General features: G+C 47.1%; 1 protein-coding gene across 1 annotated transcript in view; it reads right to left on the bottom strand.

Moving 5' to 3' along the window:
* Window positions 1–1,830: 1,830 nt before the first annotated feature.
* LOC147665801 (activin receptor type-1C-like) overlaps window positions 1,831–22,344 on the bottom strand; it is a 329,593-nt gene continuing 309,079 nt past the window's right edge. Inside the window, exon 8 of the mRNA XM_086949471.1 lies at window positions 1,831–1,956. Coding sequence (XP_086805597.1) covers window positions 1,831–1,956 — 126 coding nt within the window. The remainder of the gene's footprint in view (window positions 1,957–22,344) is intronic.

The following is a 22,344-nucleotide window of genomic DNA, read 5'->3' as shown; positions in this document are numbered from 1 at the left end:
TACGTGTACAGAAAGTAAAAACACGAATTGAATGCATTGCGTTTTGTGTACATTTAAGAAAGTGGCACTGGTATTTTTTATACCTGCTTTCCAGATACAGGGAAGAATAAAAAAACATGTTGGTTTTGTTTATCCTGACTCTGGGCTGAAAAATATGTAATGTGTTATTGGTTTATAGTATAAAAATACTCTTATTTTGAAATAAATTAATTGACTGTGTTAACAAAAGAAGTACAATTATTTCCTGCCACTTTATGTATTAACAGCTCAAACTTTTTCAAAGGAACACAATGTGCATAGCCATATTAAAGACAACCCTTTTTATTTTACCAACTATGTTAGGGCCCTGATTACGAGTGCGGGCTAAATTCTGATCCCTCTGCCCACGTGTTTATACAGGGATTGGAATTGCGAGTTGTGTGAGAATAATCGGACCCTTGCAGTTTTCCCTGATAAATTCCGGCAGGTTAAACATGCCTAAATTTAACGATTTTTCGAGGAAAATAGCCTATAACAAAGGCAAAACAGGTGGAATTCGGTTGGCTAAATTCCGATTCCGCAGTGCCTCATGTGCAAGTTGAAAATTCGGAATGGAAGGTTTTTTCAGGCCACGTGGTAAATCCCTCACTCTGGAGAATGGTTCACCATGTGTGGTGAATACCGCACCTATTCCGTCTAAATTGAAATGAGGCCTTAGACTTATTCACCTTATGTGAACCAACTGCAATGATATATACCAGTACTCATGGAGTCAATATTATATTACAGTCAAGGAAACAGGTGGTGTGAGTATCAAAAGACCAAGTTACAGGAAATATGCTTAAGCGTGTGAGTTAACACAACTTTGGCTTGGTTATCGTTAACAAGTGACATCAGGTCAAAGTAGAGCTGCTTCCATGCCCGCTAGCCATTTTGCATCTCTTTAAAGGCTAGTTAGTGGCCTTAATACTAGTGCCCTGAATTTCCTGATGGGGCCTGTAATAGTGTTTTCAGCCTTGCCCATAGAAACACCTTAGACCTGTTATGTTTGCCTGTGAGATTTCCGCTGCTGAAATACCAGCAGAAACTGCATGGTGAATGACAAATTCATGAGGAAATTTCACTCACCCTAATCCCCTCCTACACCAAACACTTGCAATATGGCCCTAAGTGCTCTAGCTAAATATCGAGATCCCAAGTTACTATGTGGAACCTGTGTGTGAACGTGATGCACAAGGTAGAATGAAAACAACTTTTGATAAGTCATAAATGCAGCCGCCACTCGAAAGTGTAGCAAAATTATCCGCGAACACGTATTTTGTATAATTTGTGTCAGAATTCATTCTGCAAAAATATCAAACGCTTCTGTAGAATTGTTCATATCCCAATGGAAAAAATAGACCTATAGTGCTAGACAAACCAGTAGAAAAATAGATAGTGGAATATCTATACAAATATCTATTCAATAAAATTCTACTCAGAGTGCTTGCGTTGGGGTATTGACTTGTCCAAATCATTAGTCAAGTGTGCGGGCACAGAGATGTGCCTTTCCAACTAATCTGTGTGCAGATATCAAGCCTTTTTGGCAGCAAGACAGTATTTTTTTTTCAGAATTCCCCATATCACTGCAATAACTGAAAACTTTTAATTAAGGTAGTGTATCAGCTAAAGCTGTCAAGGCTGTTTGGTAGTTTTGTTGACAATCGATGACAAAGCCAATAGGTTCCCTAATGATGATCACACTGTCGAACATAGTATGAGTGGGGCACTTAAATGCTGAATATCTCTGAGGTAGTGCAAATAACAACAACAAACTAGGTCCAGCTATGTTCTATCACCCTAGCAAACCACTTAGACTTTAAAATCTTCCTCGATACAGATCTGAGCAATAGTCTTCTTAATGCGAAGCGCCGTCAGACGAGCTGTGCTGTTGGCGTACCAGCATTCACGCATTATTCTTCCCATCACTCGAAGAGCCTGCACGGAAAGAAAAAAATATCAATTCTGAAAAAAAAATCAAAAATATCACAGACTAACCACACTTTGAAGTAAAGAGAATGCATAATACAATCGCAGAAGCCTTACTGGAGAAGTGTGGCTCAATGATTAGAGCGGCAGACCCTGATGCAGAGGTCTAGCCCGGGACCAGGGTTCAATTCCCCGCTTTGGCGGGTCTTGGGCTCAAAATTCCACGGGCCTGATAATTCTCGCCTCGGTGCCTATTCCAATCATGGAGTCCCACTCTGCAACTCTGGGCAATAGCTTGCTTAATCTCCACAACGGCCCCCACAACGCTAAGGATGCCTGGCCTCCACCTTGGGGGTGCCCAGGAGTGGACGTCTCACAGGGAAAGCCAGGATGGGTTCCACAGCGGTATTCGTACAAGCGCCTTGAGACCCTTGCGGGTGAGTAATGCGCTATACAAGTATTAATTTACAATTTACAACAAAATATTATCTTAAATAGTTTCCTTCATTTTCTTTAGGTTATAGTAACATGAATACAGATGGCCCAACCAAATACTCGGCACTTTCGTTAACATTTAATAGTAAAGGGCAATTGTGCAGTTCAGCAACGGTATGGGTTGGCCTTAGTGCTTCATTTGAGCCAGTGGTTACAGGTGGGGGCCACCGGGACTCATTTTTACCATATCATACTTTACCATATCAAATTTGAATCCAGAGCAAAAAGGCAGAGGTGAGGTCGATGGAAAAAAACAGTAAGCATGAGCGAATTTTGCAAATTCGCGATCCGTGAATTTGCGGATTTGCGAATTCGCGATCCGCAAAATTCGCGAATTTGCGGATTTTTGTTTTTTTGCATGTTCGCGGGGTTTTTTGTGTGTTCGCAGGGTTTTTTGCGTATTCACGGGGATTTTTGCGTCTTCGCGAGCCGCTTGCATAGCGAAGTTACCCATGCAGTCGTTTATGGGAGAGGGAGAGAGAGAGAGATAGATAGATAGATAGATAGATAGATAGATAGATAGATAGATAGATAGATAGATAGATAGATAGATAGATAGATAGAGAGAGAGAGAAAGAGAGGGAAAGAGAGAGGGAGAGAGAGAACGAGAGAAAGAAAGAGAGGCCGGATCTCTGAAGGGCCAGATTCCTGAGTTGCCCCTACAGAACATACAGCTTTTTATTTTTAGCAAAATGCATATGAAAATTGTGCTGTAAAGGTCTCTTTTAGTTTAACCCCTCCTGACAACTCAAAATGGGTGTATTTGCCATCCTCTCCCTTCTTCCTGTTTTTTATATCTGTAAGTGCTTCCTGATGAGGTTTAATTCCTTGGACAGGTGCCTCGTTGCCTACTTGTAACTATTCTCTGACCCAGCTTCAAGGGTCAGAGCAGGGTCAGAGAATAGTTGCAAGTAGGCAACGAGGCACCAGGAAGCAATTAGCAGCAGGTGTCCAAGTTGAAGTTAATTTGTTTGTAACCCTTTTGTAAAAGGTTACAAAGAAATTAGGTTTAACTTTTGCTCCTGCTGCTGTAACCCTTGCTTGGCTGAAAATTCGTCCCCGCTGATTTGCGGATTTTACCGCGATTTCGCGAGATTCGCAGATCGCGAAATCGCAGAAAATCCGCAAATTCGCCTGCGAAACGGATTTTACGCCCACCCTTAAAAAACGGTGACAAAGGGAGAAAGCAGAGAAAACAAGCATTGGAAATGCAACAGGTGTAGCATTTGTTTGAATAAGAAATATTAGCATTGTAAATGTTAATGTCTTTTACCTATGTGTTATGGACTGTATGTATGTGAGGTGTAGTGGAATTGTGTGTTGGATTGAATTACTTGTGTAATTGTGTGGTGGGAAATTGTGAGTTTTGGAGTAAATATGTGGAATGGTATGTTGTGGAGTGTTATGTAGAAGAGTTTAATTATATGGCGTACTGTTGAATTTTGTGGCATGGTGTGGAATTCTGTGGCGTGGACCGGATGTATGTGGTGTGTTGATATATATGGTGTGTTATAAAAGGATGTGGTGTGGAACAGAAATCTGAAAAGTTGAATCGTGTGGCGTGGAAGTGTGTGGCACTGAGTGAAATTATGCTAATTGGAATTATATGGCAAGGTGTGATTAATAATAATTACAAAGAAAGGAGGCCTTTTATTGTGCAAAAAAACATAACATTAAAACAGGTTGCTTCCATTAGAATAACTGAGCTCTTTAATGGTAACACCATTTTATGCAGTACTATTTTGGGGTGGAATTGCACAATGGTCACAAGTTTATCTTAGTCCTCCCCAGTGCAATCTACTGAATGCTGTGCAAAGGGTTCACAGTTTTTGTTGTGAGCACTTGACTGTTAAAGAACGGCCAGTGTTGTGTAGCTCTTGACAGCAGTTTTTAATTCTGTTGAACTCTTCACAAGGACAAAGAGTCTATTGGGAATAGATGGGAATATGATCTTGCGCTGAGGGTCTATGAAAGAAGACCAAAGAGCTGTCAGGTTCTAACTTATGGCTCTTGAAACCTATCAACATAATCAAAAACCTTTGAACCATTGACCAAGAAACAAAATGCTTTTTTTTGTTAAGATATGCATATTATGCAGAAGAGGGTGGATTATGTGGCAAATGCGGCCAATCAATAAATATGCTGAAACTGCTGCGGTCCTACAATCGCATTATTCCAGTGGCCCTGCCTAAAAGTATAATACATATATATAATTTCGAGGGGTCTTGTGTAACAGCAGCCATACAAATGGAAATCCAAAGAAGAGAGAGCATCAGACATAAAGGGAGAACTCCATTGTATGTTGTGTGCTCCCTACATGTGTCTAGATGGTATTTATAGACCTGTCAACATTCCTCACTGCACAAATATGTCCTGAAATTAGGCGTTATGGAAGGAAGTCTTTTGCACCTGGTATTTTTATTAATATTTGACAATATGGCAGTTATAAATATGTGTGTGGCTGAGAGGAGATGTAACTCTTAATGAGAGAGCCACGACAGGCAGGATCACAGAAGGAAGTTATGCACCAAATGTGATCATTTCAATTATCAATTATCAAATGCTAAAAGTAAGATTCAGCCTCTGCCAGCGTAGCTTTAATGGTAATATATAGATGCACTGCCAGGAACAGGAAAACCGATTGGCAAGTTTGTGAAACAAGGAGAGGCAAAGTAAAATGGAGACTAGAGGAACGCAAACCTGTCAGCCTGTAAAAAAGAGGGGAAAGTGACAGAGGAAACAACATGAATGAAAGATAAAAACAGGAAAAGAAATTAATTAAAAACGAGACAAAATCGAGGACAAAGTAGTGAAACAAAATGATGGAAGAAAAGTGAGCCACAGAGAAAGGAAATGTAAAATAATGTGAAAAGCCTGAAAAAATACTTCGGAAACTTAGGACGGTAACAAGTGTCTCACTGACAAATTTCGGAAAGGCAGGACTTTGAAGCTTTAATTGTTAAATACAGGCGTGACTTGGGCAATATTGTCCTATTACTTACCGGTAATCTTCATTACTCCGGGTCCCGTAGTCCTCTACACCTTCATATACAAAGTGAGATAATCCATCTCACTGACAGAAAAAAATACGAAGGAATGCTGGACCTACCCTCCCCCTCCCGCCGGGAGTACATAAGCGTACAGGTCCCAGCATTCCCTCTGAAATACCAAGCCAAGGATGAAGGCCAACAGATTGGGAGGGAGGGAATCCATGAAGGCGTCGAGGACTACGGGACCCGGAGTAATGAAGATTACCGGTAAGTAATAGGACATTACCCCCAGGTCCCTCCGTCCTCGACACCTTCATATACAAAGTGAGAAATACCAAAGCAGACCCTGGCATTCATCCAGAAAAAACACAACCAACCACCAGGACAGCAAACAAAAACCTAGAGGTTTATTGAGAAACAGACGAATCATGGGCAAACACAACCCAACACTCCCAAAGCAAAACCGCCCTCATCACCCAACAAGTTGAGAAGACGGTAATGTCTGATGAAAGTATTGGAAGAAGCCCAAGTGGCCGCCCTACCAATCTCAGAGAGAGTAACACCCCAGACCTCAGCCCAAGAGGCCGCCACCCCCCGCTTAGAACGACCCTGAACACCCACAGGAGGAGGGGACCCAGACAGAGAGTAGACCAAGGAAATTACCTGTTTCAGCCAACGACCGATAGACACAGAGGAAGCTCTATTCCCACGGGAAGCAGCCCCAAAGGAGACAAAAAGGGAATCAGTCACGCGAAAGCCCGCCGTGCGCTCAAGATAAATGCGCAAAGCCCAGCACACATCCAACAAGGACCAACAGGGACCACCAGGGGAATCCAGAACAGAACCCAACGTAGGCAAAACCAACTCCTGGCACCTGTGAAACTGCGAAGCAACCTTCGGCACAAAAGAAGAATCAAGACGAAGCACCACCAACACCCTCCGAAAAGGACAAGAAAGGCTCACGCGCCATCAAAGCCCCCAACTCGCCAAGGCGTTCAGCAGAGGTGATGGCCACCAGAAACACAACCTTGAAAGTAACGAACTTCAAGTCCACCTCCGACAAAGGCTCAAACGGAGGACCAATTAAAGCCCGAAGGACAAAGGGCAAATCCCACAGGGGAAAGGAAGGCCAGGACACAGGACGAGAAAGAGAAAAGCTGCGGAGCAGACGAGAAATCAAGTCCTCACCATCAGAAAGATTACCCCACGGGGAACGAAACGCCCGAAGAGCCGCCCACTGAGCATGCAAAGTGGACACAGCCCAACCCTTCTTGAAACCTTCCCACAAAACTGAAGCAAAGCCTGCAAAGAACAGTGCAAAGGGGAAAGGCTCAACGCCGAACACCAACAACTGAAATTACCCCAATGCCGATCATTAGACCTGAGGGTAGAAGGCCGACGTGAACCCTGAAGGGCCACCGCCAAATGTTCCGGGAAACCTCGCTGCCGCCACCCCTGCCTCTCAACCTCCACACCAACAGCCGCAACCGAAGAAGAGACAGGGACAGGGATGACCTCAGGGGAGACGGGGACAGGGGGAGAAACCAAGGTCCCCGCACCGCCAAAAGACAAACCGACGGAAACTAAGACCTCCGAGGCCAAAAGGACAGGACCACAACCACCTCCTGATCTTCCAGACACAGGCGGGACAGAAACCTGGGAATCAGTGCCAGAGGAGGAAAGGCATAAAGCAGGCGGGACTGCCAAGGAACCAACAGGGCTTCCACCCCCCACCAACCCTCCTGCAGAAACCGGGAGCAGAAGCGGGGAAGCTGCGCATTGTACCGGGAGGCAAAGAGGTCCAGAAAGGGACGCCAAACCTCCCGCACACAAGCCGAAACGCAACCCAGGTGAGAGACAACTCCAGAGTACCCGGAAAGCAACGACTCAGGACATCCGCCACACTGTTGTCCACTCCCCGGATATGAATCGCAGTCAGAGACAGCAGATGACCCTCCGCCCAACAGAACAGGGGAACAACCACCGCGTTCAGAGAGGCCGAACGGACCGCTCCCTGATGATTGAGATAGGCCACAGCCACCATATTGTCCGACCTCACCAGAACGTTCCTGCCGAGCAACCGGCCATGAAACCCCATCACAGCACGGGACACAGCTGTGAACTCCCTTCAGTTTGACGACCAGCGACTTTCCAGGATGGACCAACGACCCTGAAGGGACCGGGACCCCAAGGTCGCCCCCACCCCAAGGAGCTGGCATCTGTCGTCAAGACCAGCGAAGGAGAAGGCTGCAAATGGACACCTTGAGACAGATGTACCCGCAAAGACCACCAAAGAAGAACCGGGAGGACCACAGGAGACACTGGCAGAAGAAACTCCAAATTTCGGGACAACGGATTCCAAACGCAAAGCACAAGCCTTCTGAGTAGAGTCAGTTTTCCAGTCTTTCAGGACAAGACTGCGACAAAAGCCCCACTGGACAGTGCAGACGCACGCACCACATCAAAAGAGACATCCGAAAGAAGCTTCACCTGACGCTCAATCCGCTCAAGAAGACTGGAACAGTCAGTGGCATCGTCCATCGATTGATAGGGAGTCTTAATGTCAGACAGCAGAGACTGCGAAACATAAGTCCCATAAACACCGGCCTGCAAGGCCAGGTGGGAACTGGAATAAACCTTCCTGAGTGCAACATCCGCCTTTTTTTCCACCGGATCCTTCAGCACGGCGTCCTCAGCCAATGAAGTGCGACCCACCAAACTAGCCACAAAGGAGTCAATAGGGATCGAATACGGGAGTTCAGTAGCCATCTCCTGCAGAGGATAAAGGTGAGCCATAAATCTAGGAATGAAAATGCGATCTGGATCAGCCCACTCCCTCTTCAGGACGTCCCTAATGACGGGATGCACCGGGAAATCAACTGTTGCAGTACTCTGAAATTGCCATCACAAAGGACCCCTAGAGGCACTGGGAACAACCTCATCCGGGAATCCCATGTTCTCCTTAACATGCTTCAAGATGCCAGGCAGAGCGTCCTTATCAATATATTTGCCCTTCAGGTTAGCGCCTCCAGCCCAGGCAGACTCCTCGCCAGAAGACACTGAAGACACTAGAGCCGGCCCTTTGAGACGGGCCCCATCATCACCCATCTCAGAAAGGGTCTCACGTATCAAACGCTTCAAACGTGCACCCCCCCCCCCCCCACCACGGCGTCTGGACCGGGCAGGAGACGGAGAACGAGAATCTTTAGCAGTAGAGGAAGAAGACCTCTCACTCTGATGCCTCTTCCGTGAACTTTTCCCCATCTCAAGGTAGGTACACGAAGTAATAGCAACAGCAACACAGCAAGCACCACACAAATACGCCAAAAAAGTTATACGGTACTCACCCACTGACCTGGGATTAAACCTCCGCCGGGACAGAAGCGCCTGACCTCTCCAGGATGGAAGGCAGGCAGCGGCAAAACCGGAAGGCCGCATAGCTCCCAGCCAATCCGGAATCACGCAGGAGGCTACGCCCCCAGTAAGCCCGGCAGACCAGGAGGGGCGGCCATCGGGCAAACGCCGAGCCCACGCAGGACAATCACCACGCACGGCATGAAGAAGCGTCAAGACCAACCCGCGCCACTCCCCCCAATTCCAGCAGGGAGGGAGAGGCATCCACCGGAGTGACCGAACAGCAGCCCTCCAAAAGTAAGTCCAATCTCAGGAGCGCACAAGCTCCTGTCTCGTCAAACATTCAAGTCAGAATGACAGAAAAAAAGAACAGAGGGAATTCTGGCACCTGTATGCTTATGTACTCCCGCCGGGAGGGAAAGGGTAGGTCCAGCATTCCTTCATCTTTATTTCTGTCAGTGAGATGGATTATCTCACTTTGTATATGAAGGTGTTGAGGACGGAGGGACCTGGGGGTAATATCCCGAACTGAACCTCCCTTATCTTTTAAGCACCGGTAGCGCCTGGTTCAGTTTGGAGTGGGAGATAAGCAGCTCTATCCAAAGAGGAATGTAACTGCATGTGAAATGAATAACATAATTATTTCAGCAAAACCACCCCCTGAGGGCATGTGTTCCCTAAGGAGACTTCCCCATGCTACGGCCCATCATTGCCCCATATAGTGTGTTCTTCCCTTGTCCTGTGGTTGCCAGGTTCCCGGAGTGCTCAAGGGCCACGAAGAGCAGCTATATAAGTGAGCACCATATGCACGAAGGAGCCGGGCAGCCCAGACACACCCGGCCCGTTCCCTTGGGAGCCCTTGCCTCACTGCCTCAGACTGTCGTAAATTCCATCTCACTTGAAGATGCTTTACCCCCTACAACGGATCCCTCTCACCACATTTGCGTCTGGTGTGTCTGAAAGGGATCCGTAGCACTGGGGGCTTTAGATAAGCTGTGTCAAAGGCAGAAGCGGCAGAGGAAGAGACGGGAGCTCACTCATTAAAATAAGGAGGTTGGCACCCGCGCCGCGCACAACAAAAGACAGGCGCGGCTGCCAAACTTACATGAAAAGAGCACTGTGAGCTTCAGCACTTAGAAGCCAGGGGGGAGGGGAGGGGCAGTCTACGAGGCGGCATAAGATAGCATGAGCAGTGCTCGTAAAAACTGCTCCAAGAGAAATATTAAGAAATACAAGAAGCAGCAACAGTCTGAAAAGCTACAGGCAGAAATCTACATTCAAACAAAATAGTTCTTTCAAAACAACAGAAAAGCCATGCAAGCGTAACTACTCTGTACTTGGTCGTTGCTGCTTTGCAAAAATACAGAAGTGATGTTTTGCTGCATGTACCAGTAAGGAGCCAGCAAACAAGAAGGACACTGGATTGCACAAATTGTAAGTAACAGGCGGGGCCTAAGTCATTTTACTTAATATTACAGGTCTTCCAAACAGCACATGCGCGCTGCCTCGGCTCGACCTAAAAAGAACCTGAAAGGGTGAGGTAAAGAGGTAGGGACTGTCTGGTGGAGGATTAAAGAGACATGAGCTGTTGGAGTGTGGAGCAGATAGGGCCAAGTGCGAAGTTTTCACGGAAGCTGATAGCTGCCACTGCCACTTAAATTTGAATTTGAGCTTCATGCTCAACACTGCCGTAAGCTGTTGTATTTCCTTATTTATATGGAAGGCGGACAGTAATCCACTCCTCTCCCTAAGAGTGCTCAGTGTGTGATCTCATTTTAATCTCACCTCCCAGTAACAGAATCTCTCTCCTGTGGGATCGCAGTCACCACACCACAGATGTAGGGGCAGGCATAAGACTGCGCAAGGCAGCATTACAAGTAAACGCTTTCTGCTTCTTGTTCTTCCAGGGAGGTGTTTAGCACTCCTCTGCAAGCTTATCAACAGAATCAACAGGCTACTTTCGATCCTAAACTTCTAAATCTATCTTCTTGGCCATCTCAGAACTTGCCCTTTTAATATTTGATGCCCTGCTTCTACTTCTGCTGGTTAAATCTATTGTCAATGTGGTTCTCAACAAGGGAACATTCTGGAATGAACCAGTCCCAAGAAGGTTGAGGTGATATGGTACCAGAATATCACGGAGTTAAGACTGAGGGAATATGAGGAAATACTTTTAGAACAGCTTTGGTGCCATCTACCTGAAGATATGAGTACAGAGTTAGAACAGTCTTGGCTGATCGTGTAAGGAAACCAAAGCACCCTATTTCAGGGGCCAAAGGATTAAGTTAAACTCATAGTGATGATTTTATAGGTTGCATACCCCTCATGCTTCATCAAAGGGTGCTCCATTGCCCGCACCTGGTGCTGCTCAGTGGGGTTATCCAGAGCTCTTTATTGTGAGCAGTTTGTTTTTTGTTTAACATCTGTTTGATTGAAAACAAGCATATAAGAGATACATGGCGCAGTATGAACAGCGGTGAATAGGCATCATAGTCTAGGCTGATACAGTAGGACACCAGTGTAGAAGCAACCCAGCAGGGCAATTCCCCCCCCCCTTCCACAAATTATGGTAAACAAATGCGATACAAAGCATGGGATGCTCCCAAGTCACAAACGTCAGGGTTGAAGTTCCTAAGCCTAGGAGAGGAATAGGGGAGGAATAGAAGTACAAAAGGCAGTCCAGAATTCAAATTTCCAGGGGAAGAGTGGGTTAAAACCACAGCTACGGATACAGTAGGATCCTAATGGGCTGCGCCCAAGCTACTATGAAGCCCTCCCCACATGGAGAGAAGATACCTCACACTGCGACAATACTAAACAACTTCTGCCATATTGAAAAGGAACAGGAACAAACAACAGAAGAAAGAATGAAAAAAGAAGTCAGAAGGAATAGGGAAACAGAGAGAAAAGGAGTAGGCTATCCAGGTAAGGTGCCCCTCATAGGAGGGGGAGTCAAGGCTGGATGCGCTTTGGGAAGTCAAGGCCCTAGATGGGGGCCGAGGTGCTTGGGGGCAGAGAGACCCACCCGTCAGGCCAAGTGAGTCATTCTGGGGATTCTGATTTCCGACTCTGAGAAAAGGGCTCCAGGGAGTCTTGAAACAGCTGCAGGGCACGCAGCCGGGGGGGCATCAGGCGGGAATGTTTGGTCTTGGTGAAGAGGCGTATAAGTGGCTGACAAATATGTTCAAATTGTGTGTCCGTGTGATTAAGCCGTGCTGTGAGTAATTCTAAGGCCAGGACATCCCACAGCCGAAGGAACCAAGCAGCAATGAGAGGAGAATGTTTTTTCTTCCAACAGGCGGCGATGGATTGTCTCGACGCTCCCAGCAAGTGAAGGATCAAATGCCATTCTGCATTAGCCATGGCTTTCAGTGTGCCAGGTTTAATGCCCAAGAGCGCTTATAACGGTGTAGAGGGGACCAGGAAACCAACCACGTCTTGAATGTGACTGAGGACCTCCTTCCAAAACAACGTGAGATCAGGGCCAGACCACCAGATATGCAAGAAGTCCTCTCTATCACTCTGACACCTCCAGCAAAGCGTATAGGAATTCGGGAACATCCAATGGAGGCGAGTGGGGACATAGTACCATTGTGTCATTCGTTTGTAGGCTGATTCGTGCTGAGGTGTACTGTGGTAAACCTTAGGAATGTCCCTCCACAAGCGGGCCTACTCCTCCAGGGAGATGTCAGCTACCAGGTCAGAGGCCCAATGTATTTGATAGCTATAAGGTGGGAGTTGCTGAGAGTGCTGTAAGACTGAGTACGTTTTGGAAATCAGGCCCGTGACCCCACAAACCTACGAACCAAGAATTCAAAGGGAGTGAGCTGTCGAGTCACCTCCCGAATGTACATTGGAGAGCTAAGCCAATGCCTCAACTGATAGTATTGCATGTGTGCGCTTTCCGAGAGCTGGAAGGTTTGTTTGCACTGGTCAAAGTTATGTAGGGCAGTGCCCTGAAAGAAGTCCTGGATGACTCCACAGTCCAGGCAGCAAAAGCCTGATGTTGGAGGGCAGGGGAAAAAGGGGGTTACACGTTAGAGGTGCGTTTGGAGAAGGAAATGTCGTAAGGCCCTGGGGAACTGCCAGTCTATCCCAGATCGCCAGGACCCTTCTTGTTCGAGTAGCTATATAAGCACTGCAGGGTTGAGCCCCACACGGGAGCCAGGCGAGGTCCCACAGGGGTCTATAGGCCACCGCCCGGTCAAAATGGAACCAATGCTTCTCACTTTCGAGGACAATCCATTCAGATATGAACCAGAGTTGGCAGACCCCATAGTATACCAACAAGTTGGCACAGGCAAGGACCCGCTGGGATCTAGGAACTTCTCTTGTGAGAGAAGTGAGGGCGAGACCTCCCCCATATAAATTTGGTGGGAAGTCATTGAAAAAGATAGAGAATTTTAGGAAGAAGAGACATCTTGATAGCATTGAGTCACCCTAACCATGCCAGGGGAGGCCCTCCCATCCACTCATTTTCTCACGTATGTATTTCCGATATCTGGGCCAAGTAGCCAAGGTCCAAGATGCAAGTGTGGGGGTCAGATCAAGGCCCAGATAGCGAATTGAAACATAGGTCCACTGCACCGGGATCAGGCCCGCAGTCCCTGGACTTTCAGGGCTGGAAGTTTAAGATTAGAAGCATGGGATTTTCCAAGGTTGATCCAGTACCAGGAAGCAGCTTTAAAGGACTCCAGGAGTGCCGCCACCGCAGGAAGGGAGGTCGATGGTGATGACAGAGATAGGAGAAGGTCATCAGCATAAAAAGAGGCTTTATGCTCATAGCCACCCATGGGGATACCCCTTATAACGTGATTGCTGCGCAGAGCAATAGCAAGGGGTTCCACCACAAGGGCAAAAAGTAAGGGAGAAAGCGGGCACCCCTGGCGAGTACCACGATGGATAGGAATTGGAGCCGTGAGAGAGCCATTAAATCGAATGCATGTGGTGGGGTTCGCATATGGGGCCATCAGTTTTGGAGATCATCCCAGGCCCCAGCCCAACCTTCTGGAGGACCGCCCAGAAAAAGTGCCAGTCCACGTGATCAAACGCCTTTTTGGAATCTAGGTACACCAGACAGACAGGAATATCTATGATTTGAGCTTTCTCCACTAAATGGGCTATCCAGCGGATATTATCAGCCCCCCTGGCGGAGATAGATAAACCCTACTTGGTCAGGGTCAATGAGACCCGAAAGATGTGGTTTCAATCGATTCGCCAGGATTTCGTGAATATCTTGGTGTCATTGTTTAACAGGGCAATAGGCCGAAAGGAAGCAGGCAGGGTCGGGTCCTTGCCAAGCTTGGGAATAAGATAAGCTATTGAAGAGATGGAGCATATATTCCCGTAACTGCAGCTTCATAAAATAGGGATTAATAGGGTCCCAAGGACAGGAATAGAGGAAAGCCTTGACAGAGTCTGGAGAACAGAGAGCATGTGCGTAAAGATCCCTATAGAAGGCTTCCAGTGCAAGACTTTTGTCTGCCTCTGAGATGGCCCAAGAACCATCGGGTTGTTGGAGACGATCAATGTGGGATCAGGTGGTCTGAGCCCGAAGGCTCCGTGCAAGGCAAGCCCCCACCTTGTCCCCACCCGTGTAAAAATGTTAGTTGAGATTGACTAGTACCCGCTCCACCTTATTGGTGCACTGCAGGCGTACTTGACCGCGAGGATTAGCTAGGAGCCGCTTGTTTTAACGGGACGGATGAATATGGTCTTTGCGTTTTAAGGCTTTAATATCACTGGAAAGGGTGTGTTCATCCAGGCGCGCCTCCCTAGACCTGGCCGATGGATATCTTGTGATGATTCCCGGATAGTGGCTTTGAAGGCGTCCCAACGGACGCCCTCAGGGGTATCATAAAGGGAATTGGTGAGAAAGAAGGCTTCAATCTCCCTGCGAATGTCTGCCACATTGACAGGATCTTGGAGGGCCTGGGGGGTGGGCAATCTCCACCGAGGGAGGGATTCTTTATGGGCATCAGGAGGTTGGAGTGTAAGCAAGACATGTGCATGATCCGAGATAGATATGTCAGAGATTTCCGTGCAACACCGCATATGGATCAAGAGGGGCGAGAGAAAGAAGTAGTCAATGCGCAAATACAAGCGATGTACGTGAGACAAAAAGAGTACTCTCGAGAATCCGGGTATAAGTGTCTCCAAGGGCCAACTAACCCGGAGTCGCTGATGGCATCTCGCAGTTTCGCTGACATCGCCCGAGAAGCATGATGTGCCTGTGCAGTGCGATCCTATTCAGGGTTGCAGACCAAGTTAAAATCGCCTCCAAGGATAACAGGGGTAGAAACGAAACGGAGGAGGACCCCCAGGTACAGATGAAGAAATGCGTCCTGTTTCTGGTTAGGTGCATATATGTTAACAAAAGTGCAAGTACCCTGACCCCAGACCATGTCTACCATGAGAAACCTCCCCCGTCATCAGCTGTACACCTGGCATTTGTTCGTGCCAGCCTGACTAAAAAAGAATGGCCACTTCGCTCGACTTGGAAGGAGAGCATGGCCAATATTGGATGGGGTACTTGGGGTGAGACATAAGGCGGGTGTCAGTGGAAAGCAGATGGGTCTCCTGAAGAAAAACCACATCAGGATTGTGTTGGAGGAAAAAGCGCCAAATCTGGCGACACTTGTTAGGGGAGTTCAGCCCCTTTACATGAAGAGAGAGGAATTTAACAGGGTTCGTCATGGTACAAAAAGGGGAGTATCTCGCACCTTTTCCACCTGTCTGAGTCCCAAGACTCCCTGAGCCCCCAAAACCATCAGTCAACGCAGTGAAAGGGCAAAAGGAACAACCCTGCCCCCAGCATTGGCAAGGCATACCCCAGCAGATCCCATAAAAATAACCCCAAAGAATCGAGAGAGGGCAGCCCCCAAAGATTGTGCATCTAAGGAAGATGAGCAGACAGTAAAGAAAGGCAGCACAGAAAAGAAGAAAAATACATAGGCAGATAACCGACTGAGCCCATAAGTCCAATATAGATCCCACAACACACCCCAGAGGATTGCAACTGCACAGCCCCCATCAAAGACACATCCAAGGGAAAATGGTATGCAAGAAGAAAGGGAGAGAGAAAGAGAGCATAGAGAGAACAAAGAGACAAATAGCCAACTGGGCCAGGTAAGCGCAGAGTCTAACTTGGACAGCCCGGGATCCCGCAGGCAGGCCATTCTGGAGAAGTCACTCTCTTGTGGGACTCCGACGTGGGGGGGTGGCAGACACCTAGGAAGTCAAAGATCTCCGACGTCTGCCTCTCGTGAAATAGAGAACCAAGCAAAGGGCCATCAGGCCACCGGGCCGTAGGTAGAAGATCCACCAGATATAGATCAAGGGTGAGGCCATACTGCAGAGAGTCTAGCAACTAGAGGCGATTAGGTCAGAAGAGATGGAGTGCCACTCAAAGAGCGGATGAGGCTAATGATGTCCTGTTTAGTTTGTGATGATTCGAGGCCTCGCGATCGGCATCTAGAGCCAGGAGGAGGAACAGTAGATAATTCCGGACGAAGAGCGTCAGGCTGTCGTGCTCGAGAGGATGAGAGATCATCATCATCAGGGTCCACAGGAAGATAGGCATGAGTTAACAAATCCAAATCTCCCCTTAAGGTGGCACATTCCTCCAACTAAATCAAAGTTTCAGTCATCTGGAGGGATTGTGTTCTATAGTACTGTTTAAACTAATCTGTGGAGAGTTTAGGACTCTCTGCATGCATATGTTTACCTCCTGGAACAATCAAAACCTTTTATTCTGTTTATTAGAAGGGACAGCAACAGCATGGAGAGGGATTTCTAGCTTATCCCCACCTCAAGGGAATGTCTTTATCGTTTCCCTTTCCTCCTAATAGTCAAAATTCTCCACATGATCTGACACAAGGTGGTTTTCGTTGTGATGGAAGTTTACATTTGATGTAAGAGATTCTGGTTTCTTCTTCCTCTCATTCAGCTGGTGAAACAGTTGCCAATTGTATTTTATTCCCCCAAAAATTGTGGTCACATCTTCTTTATTTCTCCCTTCTGGTAAGTCTTCCTTTTCATTGGCTCTATTGCAGCATCTGAAACAGAGGGTTCAGAAGCTGACTAGCGTCCCTCAACTGCCAGAGTTTGTTCTGGAAGGTATCACTGATACTTCAGCAGTCTTGTATGCCAGCTACACTTCAGTCCTTTACACATAATTTGGAATCCTTTCATGAGTGCTTTATCAGAAACAACTTTGTGCATTTGGGGCTGCATCACACATAGAGTCTTGGGAGCATAACGGGCATGGGCACGCGTTTTGGCACCCCAGGCGTACTATGGTATTACATAAGGGGGTGAAGAGGCTTTTGAGACCCCTTTCTGTAATATTGATAATGCTGGTGCACATGTAGCACCAGTGCTATCTTCAGAGGGTGTTCCTTCATGTATGAGGGAATAACTTTGCCTCTGCACCCACTCCATATTACTGATACAGTCACAGAGGCAGACATGCACTTAGGAGGTGCACTGAAAGTGTGCCACAAAAAGGTGGCACACTGTCAATGTGCCACAAGTGTCCTGTGCACACGACAAAAACACATAGTTCTCAGGTGAGACCCTGAATGAAATGATACTTTAAATAGAGTAATGTAATTCAACAGTGTGAATTTGAAGAAAATGTTTTAATGGTTCTAAGTAGGAAATCAGTACAAGCAAGAGCACAAAGCCGACACGTGTTTCGTCACACCGTGTACGGGTGGTGACTCACCAGGGTTGTAATGAGGGGGCCTCGAGAGAAGGGTCGCCAGCGTGGAGCGCATGTGGTAAGAAAAACCGAAGGAGGCGATCCTAGATTCGGCTAGGGTTGAGCAAAATGTAGGATTTTATTTCAGCATTCGCTTATTGGAGTGCATTGAACTCCTGGGTGTGTAACCAGCGCCTTAGAGTATCAGACTGCTTTATTTTCTCTGGGTTTATTTCTCCTTATCATGCTGAGGATCGGGACAAAGTCACTCTGTGGTCCCATTTGATTTATTACAGAAAGTTTAAGGAAGCCCCAACTTACATCAATCTATTTTGGAGAGGGGCTATAAAAATATATGTTTGGAGGTGCATTTTACGATTGCATGATATGTGGCAGTCTGCACACAGTATTCTGAATTCTCCTGTGGGACATGTTTGCACACTCACAAACACAGCAAAACCACTCTCTATGAAAATATAACACTGGGCAGGCTACATTATCATAGCAATCCACTCTGTATTGTTTTAGTTTTCCAGAAACAAACACCAGTGCAGAAGTCTTTTGCTGCAATAGAAATATTCCTGATGCACAGGGAGTTTTCTCCCTGCACATCACAAACAGTCATGTAAACCATGACGATCTGAGACTACCATGGTTTACGTTGCAAATGTGCACAGGAAAAATGACAGTACTGGAAAGCCTTTTCTAAAAAGGGCAGGCTCTGACTCACAACAATTCAGAGTGGTTCTGTGTTAGATTGTTAGCTAGCTAAAGATTTCTGATGATGTAGACTAGTTGTTCTTAACCTTTTGGCTTATGTTGACACCCCCAGTTAGGTCCAGATTCCTGCCGTCCGAGGCTTGGACGGAGTGCCGAGGCACACTTCGGAGCCTCGCTGAAGTGTGCGAGGCACACTTCAGCGAGGCTCCAAGAGCCCAAGAGAGGCCAGACATGTCCCAGCAATTTGTCAGAGAAGGCACAAATAGAGTCCACTGGTCCTGGGACTCTGGTCAGGGGGCGAGCTCAGTATCAAGCCCTTGGAGATAGTTAAACACCAAATAATCATGTAGCACAAAATAGAACATAAAGCACACAACCAGTAATCACTGGTAACCGGTAAGTACCACGTACGCAATCCTAACCACCTTAGGAACAGGTCACGCAGGGAACCGGGACCTCACTAGCACCACCTGTACTAGCAAGAACAACCACCTAAGTATCACAATACAAGTAGGAGCATAGGCACATTACACATGATGCATCATTATACATTCAGCGGTGTAGGGGAGGAAAGCACATGATGCATAAACACACATTCAGAGGTGTAAGGAACAAGGCACATGATGCATCTACAACACATTCAGAGGTGCAGCACAGGAGAACACATGACGCATTAAACAACACATTCAGCGGTGTATTAAAGAACAATTGCGCCAACTCGCGTAAGTCACCACATGTGACTGTCCCAAGGCCAACTGGCCTCTCTAGGGCTAGGACGCCCTGTGTCCCAAATGTCAGGCAGGCTGCGCAGGCAGCCAAGAACACAATCCTAAACGTGGCAGTTGCCCACAAAGTGCTGGGCAACTGGTGGAAACAATGGAGCCTCACGTTGGAGCCTCACAGGCTCTGAAGAATCGGTCTGTCCCCTTGGGAGCCTCGCCGGACTCCAGTAAACAAAATGCCCCCTCGAGACTCTCAGGGCTCGTCAATACAAATGGGCGGTTTGGAGCCTCCCGTGGGCTCTCCCACACTGGTGCCCTCTTGGAGCCACGGGGCTCCGTGAACAAATAGCGCCTTGAGCACCTCGTGGGCTTGGAAACAAATGCGGCGCTGTGAGCCTCTCGGGGCTCTACAAACCAAGATGCTGCCGGAGCCTCTCGGGCTCTGAGGAAATGCCCTGGTCGTCAGAGCGGCCCTCTGCCAACCAGGGCCGCTCAAAGTGTCTCCCCTCCAGTGAAGTCCCTCTCGGGGGACTCTACCGCTCACCTGCTCTCCCCCGCCCCAGCACTTATCGGCTTCTCTCTTCTCCGGCTGGCGGCGGGGACGGAGGCTGCGACGGCAGTCTTCTTCTGGAGCCTCCAAGGCTCCTCCTCACTCCCGCCTTTCCTGCAAGCGGGCCGGCAGCTGTGGCTTCACGAGAGCTCCCGCTCCTCGGGGCTTTCTCTGCTTATCCTCCCTCTCTCTCTCCGGGGCTCTCCCTCGCTTTGGGAGCCCGGGGGGAGGGGGTGGGGGGAGACAAGATGCCGGCTTCTCCTCTCACCGGAGCGCAGGGTGTGCTTCCGTCCGCTTCCGGTTGTCTCAATGTCCCGCCTCCGGCCTGCCTGACTTCCGGCCGGGCGGCAGCGGCGATACTTGGCACGGCAAAAATGCTGCAAGGAGCGGGGAAATGCCGGGTGGGCACCGGCTGAAGCACACAGAGCTCTCCCAAGCGCCAAAGACGGGCACAGCGCTTCCAGGTGCTTTAAGGACAATAAAGCAGCGCTCCAAAGCGCTACAGCAGCAATTCCAGCGCTTCCTTCTGAATGTGAAAATCAAGCGCTTCCAAGCGCTTAGGGGGAAATACAGCACTCCCAAGCGCTATGAGCAATAAAGGCCAGCACAAGTCCAGGAAAAGGTCCCTCAGGAGTCCAGGGGCTGGGCAGGGCCCAGGGAGGCAAGCCTTCCCCCGGGCCCCAGCAGCAGCATGCCCCTGGTCAGATTCAAGTTGGGAACAAGAACATTTTTCAAGAGGTCACAGCCTCTTTTTATACAGACAAATCCTTTGTCTTTGGGCAGGGTGGGGGCAGAACCAGTCGCAGCTGGTCTGTGAGCACTGTTGATGGGCTCAACCACCCTCTCTATTCACTGGCAGGGCTTGGGTTATCAGTCGCACCACAGGGGCGGAGCCAGCATTGTGTGGGAAAAGCCCAGCCCCATTCAGGACACAGGTGCAGCCCCTCCCTCACATCAGCATGCTAATCTCTCCATTCACCACCGAGGAATACCATACAGACTCCTGGAGCCAGGCTCACCAGCCAGCTCCAGCCAATCACACTCCAGCTCCCTCACAGCACACGTACAGCCATGTCTAGAAGTTGCACTTCCCCACTAGACACATACACGCCGCACATACCATTGCGCAGCATTCACTCTCACGAGTTCGCACATACCAAACTCGCGCATGCACACCTCACGCATCAGGAACTACCAGGGACACAGACATTCCCCATGCATTCCTATGGGAGGGCAGGCCAATCCCACACACGCACTCAGGGAGCGCACGCACTTTACACTGCGCCACAGTGTCAAAGTGCGCAAAGCCCAGAAGTCACTAGGCAAAAAGTTCAGGGGTGAACCTGCCAGAAGGGCCAAGTCCAACAGTGTGCATCCCCACACAATATGTTTTGTTGAAGGCCAGTATTGTCTGATGTGATAGGAGGATACATTTGAAGTGAGCACAGGACGCACTCCAGCTATATCAGTTCCTGTCTTCTTCCAATTCTGTTTGAATTTCCTTTTGAAATGGACTGCTGCTATTTCACAGCATACAAGATTGTGTTCCTGGAATCACTTTGCCCAAGAAAATAAACTGCATGGTGTTTAATTTGCAGCACACGTGTAACAGTTTTCTTTAAACATAGGTAAGTTGTAATTTGGGTTGTAGTATTCAATATTTATTATTCTGAACACTCTTTCCTTCCTTTTCCATCTACTGTCTTTCCTTTTTTCTTTCTTTTTGCCTTTTTTCTTTCTTTCTTTCTTTTTTGATTTTCCTTTTTCTTTCCTTCTTTCCATCATTCTTTCCTTTGTTCTTTGTTGCCTTGTTTCGCCCCTTTTATGTTTCTGTTTTGCCTTTCCTTTTTCTTTTCTTTATTCTTTTGTTCTTTTTTACATTCTTCCCCTTTTCTTTCTTTTCTTCTTTCTTTCCTTTCTTCTTTTCTCTCTTTTTCATCCTATTTTATTCCTTCATTCTTTCTCTTTCTTAAACACCTTCCTTAATTTTTTCTTTTTTCTTTTTATTATTCCTTTTTTTGTCTTGCTTTCCTCCTTTCTTTTTCATTTTTTCTTTCTTTTTCTGTTCTTTCTTTCACTAAGTTTTTTCTACTTTCCGTTTGTCTTTTGTACTCGCTTTCTTTTTTGTCTTCTTACTTATTCCTTTCCTTCTTTTCTTTCCTTTTTTGCATCTTTATTTCTTGCTTCTTTATTTTCTCCCTTTTGTTTCCTACTGTCTTTGTTTTTTTGCATTCTTTCCTTCTTACATTCCTATTTGCGATTTCCTTTTTGCCTTTTTTTACTTTTTCTTTTCTCTTTTTGCCTTCTATGCTTTGTTTCTATTTTGCTTTCTTTCTTTAGCTTCTTTCCTTTCTTTTCTTCTTTCTTTCTGTTTGCCTTTTTTCTTTCATTCTTTTCTTCATTTATTTTTTACTAGTTTCTTTCTTTTTTATTTTGCTTTTTTCTTTCAATTTTTTTGTCTTCTTTCCTTTTTCTTCCTTCTTTTTTGCCTTCTTTATTCCTTTTTCTCTTTCCTTCTTCCCTTTTCCCTTCCTTCCCATTTTGTCATTCTCCCATCTTTCCATCCTATTTGCCTTCCTTTGTTCCCTTTTTTCCTTCCTTTTGATCTGACTTCCATCATTTTTGTGTGCCTTCCTTCATTTTTCCTTCCTTCCTCTCTTCCTTTCATTTTTGCTTTCTTTGTCAAAGGTGAGGCTAGCGGCCAAATTCCAGACCAATTGGTTTTTAAGTCTGTCTTAAGGAAAATATTTTCATTTTACATATGTATAACATAGTTACCTTTAGGGGTTTTCAGCCAGACTTAATCTATTAATCTATGATTGTGTTATCCACTGTTTCCTTCCACCCACTCCAGAAAGCATT

Source organism: Lissotriton vulgaris, unplaced genomic scaffold (assembly GCF_964263255.1).
Source record: "Lissotriton vulgaris unplaced genomic scaffold, aLisVul1.2 SCAFFOLD_765, whole genome shotgun sequence".
In the NCBI taxonomy this organism is placed as follows: domain Eukaryota; kingdom Metazoa; phylum Chordata; class Amphibia; order Caudata; family Salamandridae; genus Lissotriton; species Lissotriton vulgaris.
Note: the sequence above shows the minus strand (reverse complement) of the source record. Positions and strands in the feature narration are given on the sequence as shown.